General features: G+C 54.9%; 1 protein-coding gene, 1 pseudogene and 1 gene segment (V, D, J or C); all 3 read right to left on the bottom strand.

Moving 5' to 3' along the window:
- The window catches only part of LOC144273716 (immunoglobulin lambda-1 light chain-like), a 191,080-nt gene that overhangs the window by 74,977 nt on the left and 97,204 nt on the right, over positions 1–18,899 (bottom strand). The gene's annotated exons all lie outside the window — the stretch shown is intronic.
- LOC144273764 (Ig heavy chain V region 3 pseudogene) lies at positions 7,802–9,197 on the bottom strand (annotated as a pseudogene).
- On the bottom strand, positions 14,582–15,260 carry LOC144273765 (T cell receptor delta variable 1-like). The segment is given in 2 exon segments: positions 14,582–14,964; positions 15,051–15,260. Coding segments are annotated over 2 exon segments (432 nt in total).

Here is an 18,899-nt window from a genome sequence, read left to right on the forward strand (position 1 = left end):
TAGAGTAAAGCACGGTAGGTGTCAGTGGCTTAAATTTATTTACTCGTGGAGTAAAACACACCCACCCACAAATTTTCTACCCTACTGGGAAAAATTCTCACACTCACACACACACACAAACCCTCCCATGGGCCAGAGCTAGGGCAGCCAGGGAATACCAGTCATTTGGCAGAGGGGCCCACCAGACCCTCAGCTCCCCAGTTCAGCTGCGGAGCGGACAGGACAGCCTGTTGGAACCTCAGGTCCGGATTGGTGGTTTCCAAAACTGCAAAACTCCTGTAACAAAGTTTCTCTTTATTTTAGCATGAGCTTTCGTGAGCTACAGCTCACTTCATCAGATACATACCGTGGAAACTGCAGCAGACTTTATATATACACAGAGAATATGAAACAATACCTCCTCCCACCCCACTGTCCTGCTGGTAATAGCTTATGCTAAAATAGCTTAGCTCATGCTAAAATAAATTGGTTAGTCTCTAAGGTGCCACAAGTACTCCTTTTCTTTTTGCGAATACAGACTAACACGGCTGTTACTCTGAAAAAAGTTTCTCTTCTGCCCATTCACCAGCGCAGGTGTTTCCTCTTTCTCTGCTTCTCTCCAGCTTCGTGGGTGCCTCTGACAAAGCGTCTCTTTCCAGGGACATGGGAATTGGGTGGATCGCAAGGGCAAAGTCAGGTGTCTTCTCTCCGGGAGGCGACGTGTGTGGCTGGTCCCCTTTTTGTCCCAGGCCCCCTGTCTCCGTGTCACTGTGTCTCTCCGGGCGCAGTAATAGGTGGCGGTGTCCGCAGCTGTCAGCAAGTGGAGCTGCAGGGAGACCTGGTTGCTGGTGGTGTCTGTGGAGATGGTGATCCGGTCTTGGAGAGACGGGGTGTAGCGCGTGACCCTGATATATGGATAAACATATCCCATGGATTCCAACTCTTCTCCAGGAAACTGCCGAACCCAGTACCAGACATGACCCTGAGTATTGATGGAGACCCCAGAGACAGCGCAGGTCAGTGTGAGGGGCTCGGAGACCTTTCCCAACCCGGGGCCAGAGGCCACCAGCTGCAGCTGGGAAAGGGCACCTAGAACAAGGAGGGGGAGACCAAAATAATCATTGTATGGGATGCCCAGAGAGCGCAGTCTCCCTCTGCCTCCCCCCGTCACAGCCACACAGAGAGAGAGAGAAATGCAAACAGTCACACACAGAGACACACGGAGACTCACACGGCGCCAGGGCCAGCGACAGGAAGACACATTTAATCATTTGCAAAGTCTCAAATATCTCCAGGCCAGCCGCTGACCCAACGGAGCTTGGACAGCTCGGGTGAGTCGGCTGAAGTCTGAGCCTCGGACTGCAAACCTCTGCCGACACCTGTAACAAATTGTAGCTCACACGCAGACACGGAGATTTGCTCCCTGTGATGTGCAGGGACTGGGTGTTGTCCCTATCAACAGTCTCGGAGCCCTCTGGCGGTCTCCCCTGTCTGCTGCTGCAGGAGTCACCGGAACCTGCCAGAGAAGCCGTGTGGGTTAGTAGCCGGACGCTGTACGTCTTCATCTAGATCAGCGGTGGTAAAACTAGGGCCCACGGGCCACATCCGGCCCGCGGGACCCTCCTACCAGGCCCCTGAGCTCCTGGCCCCGGAGGCTCTCCCCCGGCCTCTCCCCTGCTGTTCCCCCTCCCTCCGCAGCCTCAGGGCGCCAGGCTGTAGTGTATTAAACTGCTCCGCGTAGGAATGTGCTCCTGGTCGCAGTTACGGAGAGCGATTTACTGCACTGCACCGGCGCAATGCTCTGGGCCTTGCGGCTGTACCACCTCCAGCCAGGGGTGCTCTGTGCTGCGCGGTGAGGGGGCAGGGAGCCGGGGGGGGGGTAGATAGAGGGAAGGGGAGTTCGGGGTGGTGCTCAGGGGGCGGGGGTGTGGATGGGATTGGGGCGGTCAGAGGGCGGGGAATGGGGGTCGAAGGTTGAATGGGGGCAGGGGTCAAGGGGGGGCAGTTAATAGGAGGGGGGGTTGTTGGGCCGTGAGGGGACAGAGAGAACGGGTGTTTGGTTAGGGTAGAGGTCGGGGGGGGGGCAGTCAGGAAAGAGAGGGGTTTGGATGGGGCGGTGGGGGGCACTCAGGGGACAGGGAACGGGGGGTTGAATGGGGGCAGGGGTCAAGGGGGGCAGTTAGGAAGGAAGGGAGGTTGTTGGGCCGTGAGGGGACAGAGAGAACGGGTGTTTGGTTAGGGTAGAGGTCGAGGGGGGGCAGTCAGGAAGGAGAGGAGTTTGTATGGGGCGGTGGGGGGCAGTCAGGGGACAGGGAACGGGGGAGGGGGGTGGATGGGGCAGGGGTCCTGGGCCGGGGATCAGGGAACAGGGGGGTTGGATGGGACAGGGAGTCCCGGAGGGGGGGGCGTCAGGGGGCGTGAAGCAAGGTGGGGAGATGCGGGCGGGGGCACAGCCTGAGACAGCCTCCCCTAACCGGCCCTCCATACAATTTCCAAAACCCGATGTGGCCCTCAGGCCAAAAAGCTTGCCCAGCCCTGATCTAGATATTTGGAACTCAGGTCTCTCACGTGTGTGGTTTCCTTAGTGTCGAATAAAGAGCAACACCGTCAGCACAGGGCTATGGTGGGTCCGGACCAAAGGTGCATCTCGCCCAGCCTCCTGTCTGCCGACACTGGCCAGCGCCAGGTGCCCCAGAGGGAATGAAGAGAACAGGGAATCCTTGCGTGATCCATCCCCTGTCGCCCAGCCCCCCTCCCCCCTCTCTTTCTCTCTCTGGATCTGGTTCTGTCCCTGCTTAAACACACAGCAGTGAGTTTGTCCGTTTCTTTTTTTTCTCTCTCTCTCCAGGGGCCTCTGCTTACACACACAGTGAGTTTGTTTCTTTTCTCTCCACCTCTCTCCCTCACTGGCTCTGTCTGTTTAGTAGCTGCCTATTTGCCCTGCCGAATTTTCCAGAGAGCCTAAGGGAGTTAGGCTCCAAACGCCAAATTAAAGGAAAGGAGAAAGTTTAAGCACTAAGGGGAGACCCAGTTCCTGGAGGGGTCTCTGGAAATGCTCATTGTGTTTTGGAGAGGCGGCATGGAGGGTGTTTCCCCACCACAGTACATCAGCCAGATAAACTCAGGACCTCGGCCAGAAAATCCTCTCTCCAGGAGACGTCGCACGCCAGTGTGAGGGGCTTTGAGACCTTCCCCATGCCATGGCCCGACTCCACCAGCTGCAGGTGCAACGGGGGCCTGCAAAAAGGGGCAGGAGAGTCCCAAATAATAATACAACGACCCTCCACTCCAGGGAGCGAAGAATCTGGCTCAAAGCGCAGATTCCTTCATCGAAATGCTCTCATGCAAACATGAATCAACACAACTCCTCTCACACACAGGTGCAAAAGTAACACCAACAGACCCGGGTGGTTGGAACCAGGGACCTGTGGTGCTTAGTGTATGAGCCTCTAGGGCATGAGCTAAAAGTCACTTGGCTGTAAGCTAAGGCTGTAGAGCAAACTCATTAATCTCACTCTAAGTGGGCTCGGTGCCACTAGAGGGGACAGAACACCACACCACGGAGGTGTGTGGGTTACACAAACACACCCACAAATACTCTACCTCACCAGGAAAAACTCACACATACACCCACACTCCCTTCCATGGGCCAGAGCTAGAGCAGCCAGGAAATACCAGTCATTTGGCAGAGGGGCCCCCCAGAACCCCGGCTCCCCAGTTCAGCTGCGGAGCGGACAGGACAGTCTGTTGCAACCTCAGGCCCAGATTGGTGGTTTCCAAAACTGCAAAACTCCTGTAACAAAGTCTCTCTCCTGCCCATTCACCAGCGCAGGTGTTTCCTCTTTCTCTGCTTCTCTCCAGCTTCGTGGTGGCCTCTGACAAAGCGTCTCCTTCAACTTAAAGTGACCTCAGAAGGGGGCGGACCGCAAGGGCAAAGACAGGTGCCTTTTCTCTGGGAAGCGATGCGTGTGGCTGGTCCCCTTTTTGTGCCAGGCCCCCTGTCTCCGTGTCACCGTGTCTCTCCAGGCGCAGTAATAGGTGGCGGTGTCCGCAGCTGTCAGGGAGCGCAGCGTCAGGGAGACCTGGTTCTTGGCGGTGTCTGCAGAGATGGTGATCCGGCCTCGGAGAGACGGGGCGTAGCTGGTATCCCCGTTATATGGATAAACATATCCCATGGACTCCAGCCCTTCTCCAGGAGGCTGACGGAGCCAATACCAATAGGAATACCGAGTATTGATGGAGACCCCGGAGACAGCGCAGGTCAGTGTGAGGGGCTCGGAAATCTTCCCCAACCCAGGGCCGGAGGCCACCAGCTGCAGCTGGGAAAGGGCACCTAGAAACAAAGGAGGGGGAGTCCAAAATAATCATTGAATGGGATGCCCAGAGATCAAAGGCTCCCTCTGCCTCCCCCCTGGTCACAGCCACACACACAGAAAGAAATGCAAACATCACACACAGAGACTCACAGAGAGAGAGAGAAATGGAAATGGTAACACAGAGAGACTCACGCGGTGCCAAGGCCAGCGCAAGGAAAACACAGTGAATCATTTGCGAGGTTTCAGGTATCTCCAGGCCAGCCGCTGACCCAACGGAGCTCGGACAGCTCGGGCGAGTCGGCTGAAGTCTGAGCCTCGGGCTGCAAACCTCTGCCGACACCTGTAACAAATTGTAGCTCACACGCAGACACGGAGATTTGCTCCCTGTGATGTGCAGGGACTGGGTGTTGTCCCTATCAACAGTCTAGAGCCCTCTGGCGGTCTCCCCTGTCTGCTGCTGCAGGAGTCACCGGAACCTGCCAGAGAAGCCGTGTGGGTTAGTAGCCGGACGCTGTACGTCTTCATCTAGATATTTGGAACTCGGGTCTCTCACCGTGTGGTTTCCTTAATGTTGAATAAAGAGCAACCTGAGTAGCACAGGGCTATCGTGGGTCCCACCCACTATAGCCCAGTATCCTGTGTCCCCACAGTGGCCAGTGTCAGGTGCCCCAGAGGGAATGAACAGAACAGGGAATCATCAGGTGATCCACCCCTGTCACCCATTCCCAGCTTCTGGCAAACCGAGGCTAAAGACACCATCCCTGCCCTGCTAATAGCCGTTGATGGACGTGTCCTCCAAGGATTTATCTAGTTATTTTTTAACCCTATTATAGTCTTGGCCTTCACAACATCCCCTGGAAAAGAGTTCCTCAGGTTGACTGTGCATTGACTGAAGAAACACTTCCTTGTGTTTGTTTTAAACCTGCTGCCTATTCATTTCATTTCATGGCCCTAGTTCTTGCGTTATGAGGAGTAAATAATACTTCCCTATTTACTTTCTCCGTGTATATGTGGATACATTTAATCTCTCACACACTGAGTCTCTCTGTCTGTGTCTCGTTCTCTTTTTCCCATACCCCCTGCTTCTGATCTTGGTTGGGATTTCCAAAGTTGCCTAAGGGAGTTAGGCACTCAGATCCCAATATAACCCCTAAGGGAGTCAGACTTCCCGATCCTTTCACTGCCTCTGAAATCCCCAACCCCTTCTGTCTCTTTCCCCCTCCCCCATTCTTCATCTCTCCCCTCCTTCTCACACACTTTTACTGACCTCGACACTGAAGAGCTTGAAAAATTGCAGTTTCCTTCATTCTTTAAAGCAACAGATCTTCCGTGGCCCTAAGAGGGGCGCTCTCATGGGAAAAATTGATTGGCAGTAGGCTATGTTTCTTGTACATTTTGTATCCGGTGCTTTTAAATAAAATCGATACCCGAAAAGAGTCTCAAGTGAAAGTAAATAGACATTCAGGATCACATGTTGATTCTGTTTTGTTGTTACTGGTTAGCGTTTGTTGCGAAGTGTTTGCTAACTGATTTTGTGTGTTGGGAATTGATTTGTGTGTAGTCCATTCGGGTTTTGTTTGTTTGTTTGTCGTCATTTCCTATTGTGTATTGATTAGCTGCTTTGGTGACTACTTTGGGGTTTATTTGTTGCTTTGGTGTTGTTGTTGTTGGGAGTTGGTTTGCTTTTGCTTTTTTTGTTTTCTCTCAAATGTCTGCACCTTTCAACAGCAAAACGAGCCCTTCCCTTCCGGCTGCATTTCCCTCCCTGGGACTCTCTATCGCCCTGCATGGGCTCGGTTATCATTTTCAGACGCTCACTTTTTGTCCCAGACCTCCCTGTGTCTGTGTCACTGGGTGTCTGGCACAGTGACGCCTGGCGGTGTCCGCAGCTGTCAGGGGTCGGAGCTGCAGGGAGACCTGGTTCTTGGCGGTGTCTGCAGAGATGGTGCCTCGGCCCTGGGGAGACGGGGAGTAGCGCGTGCCCCCTTCCATGGACAAACCCGTCCCATGGGTTCCGGCCCTTCTCCGGGAGGCTGACGGAGCCAGGGCCAGCAGTTACACTCTTCCGTGATAAAGACCCCGGCGGAAGCGCAGGGCAGCGTGAGGGGCTCGGAGACCTTCCCCGCCCCAGGGCCGGAGACCACCAGCTGCAGCTGGGAAAGCGCCCCTAGAAAGAAGGATAGGAGAGTCCAAATAAACATGTAGCCAGTTGCTTCCGGGAGCGACGGATCTCCCTGAGCTCCCCCCGCCATGCCGCCATTCCCACCGAGATACCAGCTCCTACCTGGTGCCAGCGTGAGGGCAGCAGGAAATAGGTTTTCGGTTTGAAGAGGAGGGTGGGGAAAATAGCATCAAATCTCCAGTTCGGCCCCTGAGCTGACAAAGCCGTGAAATCTCTGGAAATGACAGGGCCAGAGCTGTCCACATCCCTGTAACTTACACTCCACCTCCACCCACACTGCCTGGCCGAGTTTCGATCTCTCTCTCTGTCCTTTTCTGTAAATGCCCCTGTCTCTTCTCCGTCTCTCTCTGGGTGTGGCTTCCTGCCAGCCTCTCTAGCCTTTTCCTCTCTACTTACAAAAGCTGGGCTATTTGTAAACCGCGCCTTAGCTGACACTTGGTAACCTCCGACAGAGGAGGCCCTTTGTAGTTTTCACTTTACCTGGCTGTTAACCCCAGATTCCCCCCAGTGTTTGTGTCCACCCATTGATAAGCATGAAAACTGCACGCTTCCTTGTCCACACAGAAAACATCCCCTCCCCCACAGTTCTTCTGTCGCTTCACATATACACAATCCTCCCTTCGCTACACTATGGAGTGAGTGGGCGTGTTGACAAAATGCAGTTTGATAGCTCCTGCAAGATAAATGATCTCCAGTGTCCATGTTCAAAAGTGGGGAACGCATTGTTTGTTGCAAGTTCTCTCTCTCTCAAGCTGTGCCCCTAAAAACCCTGGGTGGGGGAGTGGGGGCATGCCAGTACAGTGTGTTGCTGCAGGTTAGAAAGTGCCGGGGTGTGTCTGAGGGGTTTTGTTCATTGGCGTTTTGCTGTTTTCGGGTCTGTTTTTAGTCTTCCTATTTTATCGTCTTTGTTTGTACTTATTCTCACTCGGTTATTTTCCGATTTTATTCATTGGTTTTGGCGGGTTTATGTATTGCCTCCGGCTTTTTATGTTGCCTTTTGAAAACTTCTTTCATTCTTTATTTTATTTTATTTTATTTTTATTTTTTTTGCACAGGGGAGCGGGAGGGTCTCTGAGACCTCCCCGGCCGGACGCCACCAGATGCAGCTGCGAAAAGGGCACCATTTGGCTATGGCACTCAAGGAGAGAAGAATCTCTCTGTCAGAGACAAATAGTCGCACAGGGGCACAAATACCTCCAGACACAGATGCAAACGCAGAGACTCACGTGGGGCCAGGGCTAGTGCAGACAGGAAATATCTAATCGTTGTTCCGCCGTAAAGAATAATCCTGCCTCCGGCTCTGGCCCTGCAGAGCTGCGAACGCTCAGGGTGGCTGCCTAAGCCCCAGGCTGAGGTTCGCGCTTTGAAGCCGCGTGGCTTTCAGAGAGCCGGAGCGCCCGGGGGAAGGGAGCTGGAATGAGGCGCCGAGGAGATCTTCCCCTTTGCACACCCCGAGCAATGCGCTGGGCGGAGAAGGGACGTGCTGTGTGTCTGTCTGTCTTTCCTCCTCTCGCTGCGTCTCGTAAGTCTGCAGGCTACACGACAGAGGAGCAGGCAGACCCAAGCCACACTCCCTCCAGGGCATCTGTGTCCGTCTGATGTAAGCGCTGAGGTAGGGGTATCCCGTGTTCCCTGCCCTCCCACACATCCCCCGGGATTCACTCCTCCCTGGTGCTTCCTTCAGTGACACAGTTTCCCCTCTCTTCCGGCACCGAGCGCGCCGGGTTTCTGCCCTCCGCCCCCAAAGAAGCTGAGTTCAGCCCGAGGACGTCAGGTTTTTGTCTCAGCTCACACCGGCTTCCCCTCACCGTGCCTCTCTAGCAGCGCAGTGATACCGGGCGGTGTCCCCCCGCCTCAGGCGGCTCATTCCCAGGTACAGCTCGCTCCTGGCGTTGTCCCTGGAGATGGTGAATCGCCCTTGGACCCAGTCCGCGTAACGTGGGTCAGTCCCATCTGTGTAAATACGTGAGACAAACTCCGGGCTTTCCCCGGGACTCTGCCGGTACCAGAACATGTCGTAGCTGCTGAAGGTGAAGCCGGAGCCTTTACAGGAGAGCCGGATGGACTCCCCTTCATTTCTAACAGCCCCCCCGGACTCCACCAGCTGCATCTGGGACTGGGCACCTGCGGGAGAAAACACAATGATCATTGTTCATACCTATGGACCCTCACTAGGGTGATAAGGGGTATCTAAGCCACAGAAATAGATAGAGAGACAAGTTGCTAGCTAATACAGTGGAGGAAAGCCTAGATGGGGAGAGAATACAGTAGAGGGGAATGTGCAGATGGATAGAGAGAGAATACAGTACAGGAATAATGGATGGATGAATAGCTAGGGGAGGATTAGAAACACAAACAGATAATCTAATAATGTGCTACTAATAACGGAACATTGCATATATTAGACTGCAAGGGAGGGAAAGAAAGAAAGAAAGAAAGAAAGAAAGAAAGAAAGAAAGAAAGAAAGAAAGAAAGAAAGAAAGAAAGAAAGAAAGAAAGAAAGAAAGAAAGAAAGAAAGAAAGAAAGAATATATGATGATGCCTAGATGGAGGGAGAGAGAGAGAGAGAGAGAGATTAAGGAGGGGTATACAGACAAACAGACAGACTTAGATACACTGTACAATTAAAATCGCATACTCTGAAGGTTCCCTGTATTTTCAAACATTTTCTCACCTTTCCAAGCAGCTAAAATGAACACAAACTGTACCCACACCGGCATTGCTCACTGAGTTGCAGGGTAACGTCTCACAGTCAGTATGATGAGGTCAGGGGTTTAGGCCTTAGCTGCACAAAGACAAGGGGCGGCCTTTTAGGTCTATTGCAGTCTCCGAGACGCGGCTGCAGAGTTTGAAAGGAAAACGAAGTCACCCCGCTTCCCACACCACACCCTGCTCCTAAAGGGGGGCGGAGACTCCGGGTTGATGGGTGTCAGGGCGCCCAGGGAACAGGGCGGGTTATTGTGAGGTTCTCACACCCACCTGAAGTGTGTCAGGCGCTGCAGGGCACAAGCGCAGACCCAGAGCTCTGCTCCCAGCACCTCACAGCCGAGACCCCAGTGAGAAATGCCCCAGCGCAGCCTGAGACCGGCCTGCTGCAGACAAACCTCCCCGGGAAAGCAAACGCCGCTCCAGGCTCGCGAGCAATGGTCTCTGGATGTCGGAAGAGGCTTTGGGATTCCCCTGGTAACTATCTCCCCTAGGACACAAGGGGCGGCTCATCACCGGGAAATAAAGTCTCACATCCGGGCAGGGGATCAGGCTGCCCCCGTGCGGCCCCATCTCTTCCCTGCGCTCCTTGACAGGCAGCGACTCTGGCTCAGGTTGGGTGTCACTGGAATAGACGGGGGTGGGGGGGAAGACTGGGCTGCAGCAGATGGGCTCCCCCACGCTCCCTGTGTCCCCCATTCTCGGGCTCACAGCACCGTTTCTGGGACAGAAGCAAAACAGCCTGAGAGATGCAGGGGGGCTTATCCCAGGGGGGAGTGGTCACAGAGTCCCTGGGCGATGCTCTGGAGCTGCTCCCCATGAAGCCAGGCAGGACTCTGGGGAAGTCTCCTCTCTGGGAGTAGCCCGTTTTCAGGACACACAGGTCACCTGGCTTCCCCCTTCCTGGGTCTGACCTCGGAGCATTCAGCCTCCTCTGCCCCTCCCTGGGCTTCCCACAGCGAGTCCGCTCAGGCAGGGCTCCTGGGGAAGCCAGAGGGTCCTGCACCCCAGCTTCGCCGTCAGAGGTGACTCTCAGCCAGCCAGTAAAACGGAGGTTTATTAGAGGACAGGAACATGGTCTAACACAGAGCTTGTAGGTACAGAGAACAGGACCCCTCAGCTGGGTCCATTTGGGGGGACAGTGAGCCAGAGAACCAGGTCTGCCCTTCACTCCATGTCCAAGCAAGCCCCAAACTGAAACTCCCTCCAGCCCCTCCGGCTCTGGGCTTTGTCCCTTTCCTGGGGCCAGGAGATCACCTGATTCCTTTGTTCTCCAACCCTTTAGCTCTCACCTTGCAGGGGGGAAGGGCCGAGGCCATCAGCTGCCAGGAAACAGGGTGTCGGCCATTCTCTGTGTCCAGACCCCTGCACACACCTGCCCTCTAGGGCTCTGCAAGGACCATACACCCTTACCCCACCCCCTAGATACTTAAGAACTGCCTAGGAGAAAATGAGGCACCCCCACACGATTCAGAGGAAACATTAAGAACAGTCCCACTTCGTCACAGAAGGTCCCCCTGAATTCTCCGGTGTACTTTAGGGAACCTTGGCGGGTTTCCATTTCAGACGCCCGCAGGTTTGCTAGTGAACCCAGCAGAGCTCAGATCTTTCCCCTGCTCTCAGACCAGGGTGTCTGGGTTCATATCCCTGCCCTGTGCTCAGAGAACAACCCCTCCTGCACAGACACACACCCTGCCCCCTGAGCGTCCACGACACTGCACAAGGGCGCCACCCAGGGGCTGCAGGGGGTCGGTGGGTGGGTGAGTGGCCGGCTATGTGGTGCGGGTCAGGGGACACCGGAGTTCAGGGGGTGATGTTAGTCACCGGACGCTCACGAATCCCCTGGTCTGAACGAAGCGAGTTTTTGTGTCAGCTCACACCGGCTTCCCCTCACTGTGTCTCCCGCACAGTGATACCGGGCGGTGTCCTCGGGTCCCAGGCGGCTCATTTGCAGATACAGCTGGCTCTTGGCGTTGTCCCTGGAGACGGTGAATCGCCCTTTCACGGAGTCAGGGTAATCTTTGCTCCCACCAGTGCTGGTGATCCAGGAGACCCATTCCAGCCCCTTCCCGGGGCGCTGCCGGTACCAGAACATGTCGTAGCTGCTGAAAGCGAGTCCGGAGCCCGTGCAGGAGAGCCGCCTGGAGCCGCCGGTGGTCGCAGCCCCGCCGCCGGACTCCACCAGCCGCCCCTGCGCCTCGGCCCCTGGGGAACAAGCCGAGGTGGGGGCGTGAGAGCGGGCGGGAACAATCCCCTCAGGCCAGGTCTGGGCAACGGCGGCAGCTTTGGCCACAGTCTGATGTAAGGTGGGAACTTCTGTTCTCCCCAAAATATTTATGAGAAAAATGAAAACCCTTTGGGGGTTTTCAGCCGCCGCCTCTCAGACGAGACAAATACATGGTATGAAACCGGAAACAAAATCCGTGTGTCCCGATTTATTCCCGGGGAATCTCCCCTCTCCCGTTCCGATCAATCAAAGGCACTAGTCGGATCAGCAACCCCCCTGATTTCCCCCCGCCCCATTCCAAGCACCTTTGGACGCTGCTGCGATGAAAGCAAAATGGAGCCACCACCGCATCGTCTGTGCGCGTCTGCGGCCAGTCCTCGCCCTGGGGACGGGTCCGGAGCTGCTCCCTGCACGGACAGAGCTTCTCCGCTGGCCGCAGGGTCAGGGGCGGGTGGGACAGACCAGGAAAGAGAGTCTCTGTAGGGGAAAATTTGCATAGCCCCGCCTCATTTAAAATAGCACTCGGAGAAATCCCGCCCCTGCCTTGCTGAGCTATTGGTTAGCATCCCAGGGAGCAGGGTGGCTAATGTCACTCAACTGGGCGGGGGCGGGGGGAGGGGGACCTGCCTTTTCACCTGGCCAGTTATCTGAGACAGGGCCCGGTCACCGGTCAGTTACTGCAGTTAAAGGTACATTGGAGACGTCGGAAGCTGCTGCCTGTGAAACCCGCCCTTTTCTTCGGGAACCCACCAGTCAGGATCCGGGAGACTAACTTGATTCCTACAGTGGAAAAACCGTATCCCTGCCCTGGTGGTCCAGTCACTGGGCTGGGTCCCAGGACACCCCGGTTTCCTTCCTAGCTGGGGCAGCAGGGGGGAAGCCAAAGGGGCAGCATCTGATCTGCCAGCAGCTAGTGACATCTGACCCTGTCCCCTTTTGCTGCCCCCTGCCACAGCTCGGAATCCACCAAGGTCTCCCGGGACCCAGGGTGCAGCAAAGAAAGGCTGACCCCGCCCGCCCCCAACAGGCCGCTTGGGAATCATTGACTTGAAGGAGCGCAGCCAAGAGCGGGGGGGGCTGCCCCTAGGGGCAGGGTGTGGGAGGGGTGGCACGCTGGTTGCCCGGAGGGGCCGGTGTGCAGCAGAGAACACGGGGGTGCTGCCCCCTAGGGGCAGGAACTGGGACAGCGGCTGCCTCATATTTGCTACCCCAGCCCTGACCTGACTCTGCAGCCCCACAAAAGTCTTGTCCGTCCCGCGCTGCTGGCAGCGCTGGGGACATTTTCTCCTTGGTTCAGTTCTGTGTGTGTCTGACTCTTCACCTGGGCTGTGCCCCGCAGGAGGCTGTGACTGCAAAGGGGATGTTTTTGTACGTGCTTAGATTCCCTGCCCGTCACTGTGTCTCTCACACAGTGATACACCGCCGTGTCCTCGGGTCTCAGGCCGGTCATTTGCAAATAGAGCAGGTTGCTGGGGTTGTCTCTGGAGATGGTGAATCGCCCTTTCACTGAATGGCCATAGTCCGCTTTAGTGCTACCGGGGTTAACGTAGGAGATCCACTCTGGCGCTTTCCCGGGAGCCTGGCGGTACCAGAACATCCAATAGTTTCCAAAGGGAAATCCGGAGGCTTTACAGGAGATGCGGATAGACTCTCCTGTGGTTTTAACACCTCCCCCAGACTCCACCAGCTGAATCTGCGAATGGACTCCTGCAAAATTAAAATATAGTGTTAATCCTCTCCACCGTAATACTGAGCTTCCCTCTGTATCCAGGCAAGGAATCACCTCTGGGAATTGCTGCCATGAAAGCGAGGGGTAGCCACAGCATCATCTCTTTTCTGACGATTTTGGAGACAATTCTGCAGGAGAGGGCGCAGAGAAGCGGGGATGGGTGTGAGCTGCGGAGACACGTGTCTGTGCCGTCTCCTCTGCAGACCCAGGGGCGCCGGGGGTGTCTCACAGGAAATGTGGTCACTCGATTTGCATCCGCTCCGGTCTTCAAAAGGAGAGAGGAATAGACCGTAGTCGCTATGTGGTAGCAGCAGACGGAGCAGCAGTAACTTTACCCTCTTCTCTTTGTGACTTCGTTCCCCATGGGTATAACGAGGGCGCCGTGAGGAACCCTTCCTCTGTCGGCTCCAATTTCTTTGTAAGTTCTTCAGGGCAGAGACTGTCACTCACTATGTGTCTCCACTGAGTTCTCGTCTCACAGGGGGCCGCTACACGGTGGGATTCCCAGTTCCCATAACAGTAAAACTGGTGAGAGAGTCAAGAACAAATCCCTGTGTTGGTTGTGAAATGTCAGCTGCAGGGCCCTGAAATCTGGCTCCGACCTCATCTAGCTGCCCCTGAGACCCTAGCTAAGGTCTGTGCTGTGGGTTCTAGCGGCTACTGTCCTATAGCAGAGTTATAAAAAAGTGCCATGGAGAAACGAAACAGGAAAGTAACTGAAATACTTCTCCCATGCCATGGATTGTATTTACTGAGGGACAACCCATCCTAAATTCTCAATTACTGTGGGGCACGCTACACTCACTGCCATGTTTGCTTCCCACAAGCTGGTCTTAGTATCACTTTTTTATGAGTGAAGTACCCCAGTAGTTAGATGTTAATATTTTAACTACATGGTTAAATTTATTAACCTAAATTAGGGATATTGCGGATTACTTACTCTCTATATATTTTGTCACTTTTAAACCAAACTTTGGACTTTGGGATCATTTAAGCCTTATACCCAGATGTAGAGACATTTTTGCTTTACTCTGTGTATTAGATAATTTTAGCATTACCTTAATTATAAATAATGATCAACTTCTTTATGTCTCCAAGTTAAGGTAAGATTACATGACTCATCCGCCTTCACTGGAGGAGCTCCCAGGACTATTGCAGAGACGCTAATATAACCGAGACACGTCCTTCCCAACCCAGTTCCTCGCCCTCAAGCCGTTTCACTGTGTCACCGAGGCCAAGTCACTTAGCGCGTCTGCGCCGCAGCCGCCCATCTCCAAAATTCAGGTTGCGTTGTTTCTTCTGTGTGTCGTAGCTACTCAGACGGCAAAGCGACTCATCTCCTCTGGCGAGCCTACGTCCTCCAAAATGTACCTTTGTTTTCTCAGGAGGCCTGAAGTGTGTCTCCTAACGTGTCTACTGGGGCTGAGAACTCGAATTACACTTCACCCCCTTTCAGACACCTGCCGCCCCCTCCGGCAGTTTGTGTCGGGAGCCCGGGGCGCTCTGTAGCACGGTGGATCCCAGAGAGCGCAGAAATACACCGCCGAGTCAGCCCGCTGCGCCCAGTCTATGGACAGCGAGAGGGACTTCGCTCCGGTGTCCAGCTGCGCCGAGAACCGAGGGGCCACAGAATCGGATTTGCGCTCCGAGCCATCGGAGTATCTGCCCAGCAGAAAGAGGGGTTCCTTCCCCGGCCGCTCCTGGTACCAGTCCAGGGCGTAGCTGCTGTAGGAGGTGCTGTATTGACACCTTATCTCCACCCGCTGCCCTTCCGTGGCTGACAGAGAAGCCGGGATCTGGGTCAGCGAGTTCCCAGCCACCGAACCTAAAAGAGAGATAATTCGGAGGGAGTCACAGGGCGAGGAAAGTCCCCTAGATAGACAGGCCCCGGCCCCCGCTCTTGGAGCTCACCTGGGAACAGCGGCAGCGCGCAGAGAAACAGCCACAGAGATTCCCTCATGTCTGTAATGGGGGAGCTAAAGAACCCCAAAGCCACCGACTGGGCTTCAGGGAGAGAGAGAGCGTGACTGCGGAATGACACCAGCTGCTGTGTGAACGGGGGATCCGGAGCGGGGGTGCGGGTGGCGCTCACACACCTCAGTAAGGCGTGGGAAAGAGTGCGACGGTGAGGAAATGTGTGAGCATTTATCCGGTGTCTGGCTGTGTGTCTGGCTGTGTCCGTGTGTGTGTGTCCCTGTCTGTCTGTCTGCGCGCCCTTCTCTCTCACTTGTCTGCAACACACAACAGACAAACTCAACCCCCCAAGCCCCGGTGTCCTCCGATCCTGCCTGCTCCGGAACTCAGGCTGAGAAGGGCTTAAAGACAAAGAGCTCTGTAGTGAGGGTGCGGAGCGCCCTCTTTCTGTCACTGCCCCAGCCCCATTCACATGCCTGGGGGGAGGGGAGCAGGGCAGGGGGATCCAGGGTGGGGGAGGCTCACACGCTGCCGGAATGGGGGCAGCTGGCATGCCATGGGGCTGGGGTTTCCAGTGTCGCGCCTGGGGTTGGCATCTCCCTGCTGCCTGATACAGAGACACGGTTGTGACGAAGCCTGCTGTTCTTAACGTATTCTCTGAATATTGTGGGAATGCCTCAGTTTCCCTTATGCAGTTCTTAAGTATCTAGGTGGCAGGATAAGGGTGTATGATCATTCCAGAGCCCTAAAGGGCAGGTGTGTGCAGGGGTCTGGACACAGAGAATGGCCAACACCCTGTTTCCTGGCAACTGATGGCCTGGGCCCTTCCCCCCTGCAAGGTGAGAGCTGAAGGGTTGGAGAACAAAGGAATCAGGTGACCTCCTGGCCCGGGAAAGGGACAAAACCCAATGGAGGAGAGGTTGGAGGGAGGTTCAGTTTGGGGCTGGCTGGAGACATGGAGTGAAGGGCAGACGTGGTAGTCTGGCTCACGGCCCCCCAAAATGGACCCAGCTGAGGAGTCCCTTTCTCTGCACCTACAAGCTCTGTTTTAGACCATGTTCCTGTCATCTAATAAACCTCTGTGTTACTGGCTGGCTGAGAGTCCCATCTGACTGCGGAGTTGGGGTGCAGGACCCTTTGGCTTCCCCAGGACCCCACCTGGGCAGACTCGCTGTGGGAAGCACAGGGAGGGGCAGAGGATGCTGAATGCTCCGAGGTCAGACCCAGGAAGGTGGAAGCCGGGTGAGCTGTGTGTCCTGCAGACAGTCTGCTCCCAGAAAGGAGACTTCCCCAGAGTCCTGCCTGGCTTCCTAGGGAGCAGTTCCAGAGCATCCCCTGGGGACTCCATGACAACGGTATCCCGGCATTTCCAGCACTGAAAGCGTGGGGTCCCCCAGCCTCCCGATGCAGCAGACTGTGATCAGCCGGACCTGGCCCCACTGGCAGCAGGGGGAGGTTTGTGTCTTAGCTCCGACTGGCTTCCCCTTGCTGTGCCGGTTCCAGCTCTTTAACCCCGAGCTGGGAACGGAACCCAGCAAGGCGCATAAAGTGAGTTTTTGGGTCTGAGAGTGGCCCGGTGGTCAAGGGCTTTGTCCTGGGCTCAAAAGACAGGAAAATAATTCTGAGCTCTGCCACTGACTGCCCGTGTGACCTCGGGAAACTTACTTCATCGCCCTAGGCCTCAGCTCCTGGTCTATGGGGCGGGGGGCGGGGGGAGACGAGGCGGAGAAGTGAAGGGATGCTGCTCTTGTGGGAGGTGTCTGTGGAGATGCTGAGCTCTGGGGTGTCTGTCGGTGCCCACAGATGCCAGCACGTTACGCGTGGGGGGGAGGGAGGGAGGAGGAGGAGGAGGAAGAAGTTGTTCTTATTTCATGGTCCCTGAATTGTGCCCCGAACACGTCTACTGCTACTCAGAAAATTAATAACTCTCCTCCCTGCGTTTCAGACACGGCCACCCGCTCCGGCACTTCGCGTAGGGAGCCCGGTGCGCCCCGTAGCACTGTGCTGTAACTCAGAGCGCAGAAATACACCGCCCAGTCTGCCCGCTGTGCCGAGTCAACCCGTCTATGGACAGCGTGAGAGACTTCGCTCCGGTGTCCAGCTGGGAGGAGAACCGAGGGGCCACCGAACCGGGCGTGTATTCATTTCCCCTCTCATTTCTGTGCAGTAGGAGCAGAGGCTGCTGCCTGGTACCACCCCAGGGCGTCGTACGTGTACGTGGTGCTGTGTTGACAGGACAGTTTCACAGGCCACCCTCCCCTGGCTGACCAGACGCTGGAATCTGGGTCCCGGAGTTCCCAGCCATGGGACCTAGCAGGAGAACAGTGGAGGCAGAGTAAGACCCATGAGTTAGAAAACACTCAGTCTGACTGCCAGTAAATTTAAACCACTTACTGAGGAGAAGTAGGCAGACAGCGATCCACATCTTGTTTCTACCGCTGTCACACACAGAATGATTCCTCTGCTGTGTCGGTCCGGCCTATTTACAGTCAAGGACCCACTCCCCCTCGTGGGAGGGCTGTGAAAAGACAGAGGGAGAAATTCTGCCCAAGAAGCCACCCGGAGACGATGGGAAGGAGTGTTTTTTCTTAAACTAGAGCTCCTCCTAGTAGGTGTATAACTTGGTTATATTTTTATTTTTTGCAGGCAAATAAACTAGGTTACCATTTCTCCGGAGGAGTATAATCCATAAAAACAGGTTTTAGCGGCTACTGTCCTATAGCTCAGTTATAAATAAGTGTCATATGGACAGACAGATACACTTGTATTTATTTTCAGACAGACACAGAGAGTTGTAGCCGTTTTGGTCTCAGGATATGAGAGAGACAAGGTGGGTGAGTGTCACGGAGTGTGGGGGAGTCTGGGCCCTGCACCCCTCTTCCTGGGATTCACTGTGACTCTCAGCCAGCCAGTAAAACAGAAGGTTTATTGGACAACAGGAACACAGTCTAAAACAGAGCTTGTGGGTACAACCAGGACCCCTCAGTCAAGTCCTTCTGGGGGCAGGGAGCTTAGACCCCAGCCCTGGGGTTCCCTGCGTTCCTCCACCCAGCCCCAAACTGAAACCAGCCCCCCCGGCTCCCTCCTGCAGCCTTTGTCCAGTTTCCCCTGCAGAAGTGTTACCTCCCCCGTCCTGGCTCAGGTCACAGGCTCTCAGGTCTCCCATCCCCAGTGAGACTCCCCTGCCACATTCCCAGGTCAACATTCTCCCTTCCCTGCTGCGTCACACCACCCCGCTCCCTACAGCCTCACAGTGAGTTAATACTTTTATTGGACCAACTTCTGTTTGCAGAAGGGACACGCTTTCGAGGTTCACAGAGCTCTTCCTCAAGTCTGGAGAAGGAAAGCAGACCTAAGAAGGAGTTCTCTGAAGCTCGAATGCTTGTTCTTTCCACCAACAAAAGTTGATTCAATAAAAGATATTACCTCACCCATCTTGCCTTTAGATAGATAGATAGATTAGATTAGATGGGGTGTATGGGGAGAGAAAGGAGGGCTTATGGGGACAGAAAGGTTCATCCAGCGCAGTATCCTGTCTTCCAAGAGAGGACAGTGCCAGGTGCCCCAGAAGGTATGAACAGAACAGGGAATCATCAAGGGATCCATCCCTTGTCGTCTATTCCCAGCTTCTGGCAAACAGAGGCTAGGGACACCATCCCTGCCCACCCTGGCTAATAGCCACGGATGGACCTATCCTCCATTAACTTATCTAGTTCTTTTTGAACCCTGTTATAGTCTTGGCCTTCAAAAACAACCCCGGCAAAGAGTTCAAAAGGTTGGCTGTGTGTTCTGTGAAGAAATTCTTCCTTTTGTTTATTTTAAACCTGCTGCCTATTAATTTCATTT

The sequence above is a fragment of the Eretmochelys imbricata genome, chromosome 13, assembly GCF_965152235.1.
Source record: "Eretmochelys imbricata isolate rEreImb1 chromosome 13, rEreImb1.hap1, whole genome shotgun sequence".
In the NCBI taxonomy this organism is placed as follows: domain Eukaryota; kingdom Metazoa; phylum Chordata; order Testudines; family Cheloniidae; genus Eretmochelys; species Eretmochelys imbricata.